At 45.2% G+C, this 10,069-nt stretch overlaps 1 protein-coding gene across 1 annotated transcript; it reads left to right on the top strand.

Moving 5' to 3' along the window:
• Nucleotides 1-5,867: 5,867 nt before the first annotated feature.
• LOC123182542 (sulfite reductase [ferredoxin], chloroplastic) lies at nt 5,868-10,069 on the top strand. The gene is made up of 8 exons (XM_044595148.1): nt 5,868-6,166; nt 6,648-7,430; nt 7,531-7,827; nt 8,041-8,238; nt 8,568-8,702; nt 8,814-8,930; nt 9,060-9,218; nt 9,678-10,069. Exons 1-8 carry the CDS (start codon nt 6,005-6,007, stop codon nt 9,735-9,737), a joined length of 1,911 nt encoding a protein of 636 aa, XP_044451083.1. The 5' UTR covers nt 5,868-6,004; the 3' UTR covers nt 9,738-10,069.

Here is a 10,069-nt window from a genome sequence, read left to right as displayed (position 1 = left end):
GTAGCCCTTTTAGAAAGCTGATCCTAAGATAACCGGCACACGTAGAGCGCACACGACTACGCTACCAACAACAAAGCCCCACGCTATGACCTAGCACACCTAAGCTCCATGACAACGCCCCCAAAAGGGAATACGGCGCAAAACGTCGTCGTTGCCAAGTCCACACCGGCGCAAAACATCGTCGTTGCCGGCGCATAACTCTTATCATCTTAGACTAATTTCTGTAATTAGATTATTGAATGCTTATGTTCTGGTAGTAAGTTATGTTCTTCACATACTTACGATTCAGAGCTGAATTTGGTGCCAGCCAATTCAGTGCCCACCTGTATCACCTGGGGTGTGCATGTGTGACATCTACATGCTGGCATCGGTAGCAAAAGCAGTAGAAAGAGCGCTCACCTACCTAGCACTGTAGAAGAACCGACTCAGACTGTGCACCAGGGGTGCGCCCCAACCACTAGTCAAACATCAAGGAGCGGGTTGTACGACCTACAAAGCATGTTTGCGAGTTGAACTCACAACAGGAGAGAGAGAGAGAGAGAGCGCTTTTGCCAAGAAGAAAGAGGAGCGAGAGAGATGATAAGCCCGATAGTGAGTGAGCGATGTTTACGTTAGGTCCAACTATTACATAGTTACTCTCAACACGTTGGTGAAACATCAATTACTACTCCCTCCATCCAAAACTAGTGAAGTACTCCCTCCGTAAAGAAATATAGTATTTTTTGTCTCCTGCTAACTACTCCTACAAGTCTATAAATGAAGATACAGAGATGAGTTTTCTCTCCAAATTGACCCACTCGTAGCATCTTTCAGCTCGAGCTTGCACTTTAGGCCCGTGCAAACTTGTCCACTCCGCCACCTTTTTAGTTTGGAAGTGGAAACAGGAACATGAGGATGAGAAGTACCTGAGCAGCATCGATGTATATGTATGGATCTTGCTTGCATTCTTAAAAAAATACTTAAGAAATGGGATGTATAGGGAATTTAAGTTAATCGTCAAGTTGATCGCTTCGTGGCACTGCGATGGTTCAAGAGAGATAGCCATGATGGCCGGTGCATGAGTATTGCCACTTGTAGAGTTCGATGTTGGCAAGATGTACCAGAAGCGGCGGAAGTGCAAGAATGGAGCTACGAGGAGAACGGTTGTTTCTGCCTCGTGGTGACTCCGATTTTTAGGGGACTGCTGGTTGATCTCTTGGGCTATCTCTGCTTTAGTACCACCAGATTTGTTTGAGAAACCAACTGTTTTTTAACATATACTACTACTAGAATTGTGTATGTTTTTGGACGCAAATGTAGTCCTGGTTTAATTTTGTTCACATTGATCCCAAACTCATGTGTATTTTGGGACGCAAATGCAGTGCAAGTTTGAGAGACCAACTCCTACATGCATGAGCGGCTCTATCCGAGACCAGGAGCTGCTCGCTTTCGCTGGCGCTAAAAACAGAGGCGGCCACACGGGACGGGCCACAGAGCGCAAGATCCTGCCCCGCGGAGAGGAAAATTGTTATCATGCCGTGTTTTCTATTTGCATGCACTTGCATTTTTGAAATTATGAAATTTGTAGTACTGTAGGATATTGGTCTTCAACCAAATGCTTCGAGTGCAGTTTTAGCCACGAAGGTATGTACAAAATGTTCATGTGCACTGTAATTATGCCAACAATAAGTTAACAGCTCCATAACTCTTATCTCCAACGACTTTTGGTCCGCTTTATATACAAAGCAACACCCAAATTAAGAGCGCAAACCGTCGTCGTTGTCGGCACATAACTCTTATCATCCTAGACTAATTCTGTACTTAGATTATTGATTGCTTATGTTCTGGTAGTAGGTTATGTTCTTCATGTACTTACGATTCAGAGCTGAATTTGGTGCCAGCCAATTCAGCGTCCACCTGTATTACCTGGGTGTGTAAGTGTGACATCTACATGCTAGCATCGACAGCAAAAGCAATAGAAAGAGCGCTCCACCTGCCTCGCATCGCAGAAGAACCGACTCAAGCGACGCATCAGGGGTGCACCCCAACCACTAGTCAAACATCATGGAGTGGGTTTGTACGACCTGCAAAAGCATGTTTCCCCATTGAACTCACAACAGGAGAGAGAGAGAGAGAGAGAGAGCGCTAGCTTTCGCAAAAAAATAGGAGCGAGAGAGATGATAAGCCCGATAGTGAGTGAGCTATGTAAGAGGAAGTCGGAGAGTGGACCTTTTATGTTAGGTCCAACTATTACATAGTAGTTACTAATCCTCTCAACACGTTGGTGAAACATTAATTGCTACTCCCTCCATCCCAAACTAGTGAAGTAGTAATATTTCTTTTGTCTCCTGCTAACTACTACTCCTACAAGTTTATAAATAGAGATACAGAGATGAGTTTTTTTTTCTCCAAATCGACCCACTCGTAACATCTTTCAGCTCGAACTTGCACTTTAGGCCCGTGCAAACTTCTCCACTCCACCACCTTTCTGGTTTGTAAAGGTGGAAGTAGGAACATGAGGATGAGAAGTAGTACTTGAGCAGCATCGATGTATGTATGGATGGTGCTTGCACGGAGAAAATACTTGAGAAATGGGATGCATCGGGAATTTAAGTTAATCCTCGGGATGGTCTCGTCGTGGCATCGCGATGGTTGAAGAGAGATGGCCATGATGGCCAGTGCATGAATGTTGCCACTTCTAGAGTTTGATCTTGGCAATACGTTTCTGCCTTATACCAGTGACTTAGATTTTTAGTGAAATGCTGGTTCATCTTTTCGGATATCTCTGCTTGAGCACCACCAGATTTGTATTGTATAAATGTAGCGCATGTTTAGTTTTTGGACGCTGCTACGGAGCGCCCGCACGCTATGCGGGCTGATCTCGCGGCCGACGGATATGGAAAGTGCCTCGTGTCAGATCCTCGCACATGTGCTAAAAAAGGTAGGTACACCTTCCCTTGTCGTTGCCACGTCCCGACACCCATACATCCACGATGTAAGAGGAAGGCAGAGAGTGGGCCTTTTATGTTATGTCTGTTTCTAAATATAAGTTTTTTTAAAGATTTTATAATAAGGACCACATACGGATGTATATAGACATATTTTAGAATTTAAATTTATTCATTTTACTACGTATGTAGTCCATATTAAAATATTTTAGAAAAGACTTTACTACTTAAGACTTTACTACTCCTAATTCCTACGTTTTTGTTTCCTCCAAATCGAATGAGCGCCTATACTTAGGAATGGAGGGAGTAATTACTAATCCTCTCAACACGTTGGTGAAACATTAATTACTACTCCCTCCATCCAAAACTAGTGAAGTAGTATTTTGTTTTTTGTCTCCTGCTACAAGTCCATAAATGGAGATATTCCCTCCGTTCCTAAATATAAGTCTTTTTAAATATTTCACTACGGACTACATACGGAGCATAATGAGTGAATCTACACTCTAAAATATGTCAATATACATGCGTATGTTGTTTGTAGTGGAATATCTAAAAAGACTTATATTTTGGAACGGAGGGAATACATAGATGAGTTTTCTCTCCAAATCGACCCACTCGTAACATCTTTCAGCTCGAACTTGCACTTTAGGCCCGTGCAAACTTGTCCACTCCACCACCTTTCTGGAAGTAGGGACATGAGGATGAGAAGTAGTACTTGAGCAGCATCGATGTATGGATGGATGGATTGTGCTTGCACGGAGAAAATACTTGAGAAATGGGATGCATTGGGAATTTAAATTAATCCTCAAGATGGTGTTGCCAGGACGTACTAGTAGGGGCAGAAGTGCAGGAATGGAGCTACAGGGAGAACCGATGTTTGTGCCTTGTAGTGACTCTGATTGGTTGATCTTTTCAGCTATCTCTGCTTGAGCACCACTAGATTTGTTTGAGGAACAAACTGTTTTTAACATATACTAGTATTAGAATTGTGTATGTTTTTTGCCGCAAATGTAGTGCAAGTATAATTTTTTTTTGCACATTGACCCCAAATTCATTTGTATTTTTGGACGCAAATGTAGTGCAAGTTCGAGAAACCAACTACTCCTACATGCATGAGCGGCTCTATCCGAGACCAGGAGCCGCTCATTGTCGCTCGCGCTAAAAAGACTTATATTTAGGAACGGAGGTAGTAGAAGGCACCCTTTCTTGAAATTATTTAATGCTGTGCTCTTTGTATAAATACATGCGCAAGAATTATATAGATAAACTGTAAGAAATTTCTGTAAACATAAATCTCTTGTGCATGCTCGGATGCTCCACACTAAACATTGATTTTTTTTTAGATGGAATTATGGTGTATTTATGCCCTGCAGGAATGTACCCCCTCCGTTCCAAAATAGATGACTCAACTTTATACTAAAGTTAGTACAAAGTTGGGTCATGTATTTTGGAACGGAGGGAGTAGATATTAATCAGGTGATGATGATCCAATGACGTGTTCTTTTCTCTTGTTAAGTGGGACAAGGGATCCATGATTAACGTGTTACCATCCGTTTCTTAATTTGGGAATTTTTTTTATTGTTGCTATTATGTTGTTTTTGTTTCTGATGTGCAATGAGAGAACAAAGACCATTTGAGCTCAGTTAAACATGAAGGAGTGGGTTGCATGACCTACAAAGCATGTTTGCCCGTTGAAGGAGAGAGAGAGAGAGAGAGAGAGAGAGAGAGAGAGAGAGAGCTTTTTTGTCTCGTGCTAACTCTCCTACAAGTCTATAAATGGAGATACAGAGATGAGTTTTCTCTCCAAATCGACCCACTTGTAACATCTTTCAGCTCGAACCTGCACTTTAGGCCCGTGCAAACTTGTCCACTCCGCCACCTTTCTGGTTTGTAAGTGGAAGTAGGAACATGAGGATGAGAAATACTACCTGCGCAGCATGGATGTTGCTTCTTGCACGGAGAAAATACTTAAGAAATGAGATGCATAGGGAATCTAAGTTAATCCTCAAGCAAGCTTCTCCGTGGCATCGCGATGGTTCAAGAGAGATAGCCATTATGGCCGGTGCACGAATGTTGCCACTTGTAGAGTTCAAAGTTTGCGAGACGTACGCGAAGCTCGAGAAGTCCAGGAATGGAGCTACGCGAAGAACGGATGTTTGTGCCTAGTAGTAGTGACTCTGTTTTTTAGGGGACTGCTGTGCTGGTTGATTTTTTCGGCTATCTCTGCTTGAGCACCTGCAGGTTTATTATTATTTTTCACATTGATCCCAACTAGTACTCCTACATGCATGGGCGGCTCTATCCGAGACCAGGAGCCGCTCACTGTCGCCGGCGCTAAAAACAGAGGCGGCCACACGGGACGGGCCACAGAGCGCAAGATTCGGCCCGGGGAGACAAGATGGTCCCTGATCTCATCTCTGACCTCACATCGTGCGGTCCGGCTGCTACGAGCCTTCACGGCAGTGGTGGTGGGAGGAATTGGGGAATCGAACCGTGCTCTTCTCACCGAAAAAGACGTCCAGGTTCAACGTACCCACACGAACCGGGGTCAATCCAGCGCCCCCACCCGTCGCACCAACTCCGCATCTCGGCCGCCTCACCTCATGCGTTCGCCTCCGAGTAAAAAACCCCGGCGCTCGGCGGCCACGGGCGTGCGCCCCAGCGTCACCGCCAGGTGGGCCCAGCACTTACAAGACCCACTTGTCGGTCCGTGGCGCTCGACGTGTGGCCGCCGCAGTCGTCAGCTCTGATGCTCGCCGCCAGTGGCCGCAGCTGATCCCGTCTTCCCCTCCCGACCCGCCTGAGCCACGCGCATGCACCGGCATCCCGTCGGCCCACCTGTCAGTGCGTGCCTACTTTGCATAACTTGTCCGGTCTAGGGTGCACGGCGTGCACGGGAATACATTCCCATTGCTTATCCGGCGTGGGCCAGGGCGGGCGTGGCCTCCCCCCATAAAGCCCCCGCGGCCCGCCGTGTCGTCTCGGCCCCTCGACCCAGCCAAGCGCCCCGCAGCAACAAAAAATCCACTCTACATCACTCACGCTCGCCGCCCGCGTCTCTTTAGGCTCCTCCGGCGATGTCGGCGGCGGTGGGCGGCGCCGAGTTCCACGGCTTCGGCGGGGCGGCACAGCTCCCGCGGTCCCGGATGCTCGGCAGGCCCGTAAGGGTGGCGCCGCCAGGGGCGACGCCGGCCGGCGGCGGCGGGCCTTCGGCGGCCAGCATTCGCGCCGTGTCCACGGTGAGTTCTTCGGTGTGGTGAGATGCTGGGCGCGTTTGGGTTTAGGGTTTATTCGTTTCTGCGCGGTTGATTTTCCGGTTCGGGCGTAGGGAATGGAATCAGTTTTTTAAGGACAGTTTTAAGTCTAGTGAAATTGATGGGCCTTTAAAAAAAATGATGCGATTAGATGTCAGTATAATTAGTAATATGTTTAGCCTGCGGATTTGGGTGTGAGAGCAAATCAGTCCCCCTGCACAGTGTTGATTTCAATTCCCACCGCCCAGGAACACCGACTGACTGCCTCTGTCATTGATTGGAAATAAATCCATTTGAAATCAGTCTACATATAAAATTGTTTGTCCTGGTCATATACCCCTGGAATGTTTATTAGAACATAAGTTCATATTCTACAGATAGTTGTTCCGTAGAAAATACTATGTAACGATACACAACTACTGCTATCTGATGCTCTGAATTCTGAAACCTTTTGCCGTTCGTGCAGCCTCTGAAGAAGGATGCAAAGGAAGTTAAGCGAAGCAAGGTGGAGATAATCAAGGAGAAGAGCAATTTCCTTCGGTACCCGCTCAACGAGGAGCTGGTCTCAGAGGCTCCGAATGTCAACGAGACTGCTGTCCAGCTGATCAAGTTCCACGGGAGCTACCAGCAGAGCGACCGAGAAGTTCGTGGGCAGAAGAACTACTCCTTCATGCTCCGGACAAAGAATCCTTCCGGAAAAGTTCCAAACCAGACTTACTTGGCCATGGATACACTGGCTGATGAGTTCGGGATCGGAACGCTCCGTCTGACAACCAGGCAGACATTTCAGCTGCACGGCGTTCTTAAGAAGAACTTGAAGCATGTCATCAGCACTGTGATCAAGAATATGGGATCAACCTTAGGTGCCTGTGGAGACCTCAACAGGAATGTGCTTGCGCCTGCAGCGCCGTATGTGAGAAAGGATATCCTTTTTGCTCAAGAAACTGCAGAGAATATTGCAGCACTTCTTGCGCCACAGTCGGGGGCTTATTATGACCTGTGGGTGGATGGAGAGAAGATAATGTCAGCGGAAGAGCCTCCTGAGGTCACCAAAGCCCGGAATGACAACTCACATGGAACAAACTTCCCTGATTCCCCTGAACCAATCTACGGGACCCAGTATCTACCCAGGAAGTTCAAGATTGCGGTCACAGTTGCTGGTGATAACTCTGTTGATATCCTGACCAATGACATCGGTGTTGTTGTCGTTTCAGATAGTGCAGGGGAGCCTGTTGGCTTTAACCTCTATGTAAGTGCCCAGGAAAAATTCTGCTCCATCTTGTACTGCATTTGGCAATGCCTACCTTTTTGATTTATCCCTTTGACATCTGGCTATCCCTATTTTTCAGGTTGGAGGTGGCATGGGAAGGACACACAGAATAGAAACCACATTCCCTCGTCTGGCTGATCCACTTGGTTACGTTCCTAAGGAGGATATATTATATGCTATAAAGGCAATCGTTGTCACTCAGAGGGAGAATGGAAGAAGAGATGACCGCAGGTATAGCAGAATGAAGTATCTGATTGACAGCTGGGGTATTGACAAGTTCCGGGCTGAGGTTGAAAAATACTATGGAAAGAAGTTTGAAGATTTTCATCCATTGCCAGAATGGCAATTCAACAGCTACCTTGGCTGGCAGGAACAGGTAATTCCATCACAATGTATATTAGTCAGCAGTGCAAAGAAAATATGAAAGGGAATAGCATATCTTGTTTAGGGATGGTATGCTGATAGTTTTCTAAATGATTCCTGCTGTTCATAATTTGTACTTTACTTTATTTCTTGAATATTTATATATCAATTGGTTATTTCTCTAACTCAGAGTTTCATTTATTTTTCTCTTTATTGTCTATTGCAGGGTGATGGTAAATTATTCTATGGAGTACATGTCGATAATGGTCGTCTTGGGGGGCAAGCAAAGAAAACTCTGCGAGAGATAATTGAGAAGTATAGCTTGGATGTTAGTATTACTCCAAACCAAAACCTTATCTTATGTGGGGTTGATCAGGCATGGAGAGAACCCATAACTGCAGCTCTTGCTCAAGCTGGCCTGTTGGTAAGATTACTTTTGTCCATTGCATACCCCTTTCCCTGTAATGTGCAGTATACAATTTTTAGTTGATATTAGGCCCCTGTAAATTATTCTATCTTGAAATTCTCCTTGCTGCATCTGCTGTTCTAGTTGATAATGTTGATCTTACTGTTACTTTTCCCTATATACTGATTCTTTCTTCTCAGTTTGAAAATTTGAAAGAAACTGCATGATTGGTTACTAAAATAAGAAACAAAAATAAATATTACTAGGCTTCCCTATATATGTCTGCAGTGCAAGTAAGCAGCGAGCTCCTTTTCTCCCCACTAAAAGTTGTGTATTCATGTATGTAGGAACCAAAGGATGTTGATCTCCTGAACATAACCTCCATGGCATGCCCTGCCTTACCTCTGTGCCCTCTAGCACAAACAGAAGCTGAGCGAGGGATCCTACCGATACTTAAACGAATTAGAGCAGTTTTCAACAAGGTATTCATCTGTCAACCTGTCAAAAATCAACTGAACGCTTGAGAATATGCTGTGCATAGTTTGTACCTGTCCTGTCACTCGAGAATTGAGATAATGCCGCCCACTAAACAGGTTGGCATCAAGGATGAGGAGTCTGTAGTGGTGAGGATAACTGGCTGCCCCAATGGATGCGCCAGACCATATATGGCAGAGGTTGGCTTTGTTGGTGATGGCCCAAACAGTTACCAGGTAAAACAATGCTGAAATATCCTGTCATCATTTCTGCAACAAATCTTACTTCCTTTTCTGTGCGTATTTCTAACTGGGTTTCTATAATTTATTTAGTCTCAATCAACCTTTTCTTTATTGCGATTGTAGATTTGGCTTGGAGGAACACCAAACCAGACCACCTTGGCAGAAACGTTTATGAACAAAGTGAAGCTTCAAGATATCGAGAAGGTTTTGGAACCACTGTTTTCCTACTGGAATAGCACGCGCCAGGAAGGCGAATCTTTTGGGAGCTTCACAAACCGAATGGTGAGTGGATTATATGCTTTCATCCAATACTATTGCAGTTTAGTGATTTGGGAAGGAATCTTTTGGACCTACAGAGAGAAATGGCCATTTATTTTTGACGAAAAACACCGAGCGTTGATATCTGTTAATTAAGAGAAGAGCCGAGGCGGCTGAAGTACAGTGTACCGGGGCATGAATCTTAGTGAAATATGTACAGGTCACCTAAGTTGGCAAAATCTTTAGTCTGGTGGGAGCCACATTGCTCCTACCAAGCCGGCATCCTTCCATGGTCCCTGTTGTTCACCATGAGGTTGCTTAGTACTCTAGTTACTACAAAACGAGCAAGATTGCTAAATTGTTGCTTTTCATTCATCAGTATAAGGTACAATTGGAACAACAAAGAGAAACAGTTGCCGCGGTGCTTTGTTTATGCAAGAACTGGCATTTTACTCACTGTCATATCCATCTCTTGCATTTCAGGGATTTGAGCAACTGAAAGAGGTGGTGAACAAGTGGGAGGGGTCAGCGTCAGCCGCATGAGGGCTATCTTTGCTGGACAAGTCCCAGCACCATTTTTGCTGGGGTGAGAATCTGGTGGCGACCAAGTACTCTACGGATTATTTTTATATAAAAACTAGGAGAGGAGGGGGAAACCTGTCAATTCCGTTGACAGGCGGAGGACGAAGGAAGAGCCGGGTCTGAAAGAAGTTGCTCCTCTTGTGTTTGTTGTGAGGTTTTTTTTTCGTGTGTACTTGTATGGATAACTCCGTTGGCCCCTTTGTTTAGCCTGAGAATAAATTCCTTGCAAAAAAAGAAATACTGCTTGATAATAAATTTGTCCAAGGCAGGGGTGCTTTTGGTATTGTTCGGCA

This window comes from Triticum aestivum, chromosome 1D (genome assembly GCF_018294505.1).
Source record: "Triticum aestivum cultivar Chinese Spring chromosome 1D, IWGSC CS RefSeq v2.1, whole genome shotgun sequence".
In the NCBI taxonomy this organism is placed as follows: Eukaryota; Viridiplantae; Streptophyta; class Magnoliopsida; order Poales; family Poaceae; genus Triticum; species Triticum aestivum.
This window is presented reverse-complemented; position numbering and strand designations above follow the sequence as displayed.

What these genes read in the sequence shown, in the direction of transcription:
- LOC123182542 (XM_044595148.1), top strand. Translation starts at nt 6,005, where the DNA reads ATGTCGGCGGCGGTGGGCGGCGCCGAGTTCCACGGCTTCGGCGGGGCG. An exon ending in GCATTCGCGCCGTGTCCACG is followed by an intron (nt 6,167 to 6,647) that starts GTGAGTTCTTCG and finishes CCGTTCGTGCAG; the next exon opens with CCTCTGAAGAAGGATGCAAA. An exon ending in CTGTTGGCTTTAACCTCTAT is followed by an intron (nt 7,431 to 7,530) that starts GTAAGTGCCCAG and finishes CCTATTTTTCAG; the next exon opens with GTTGGAGGTGGCATGGGAAG.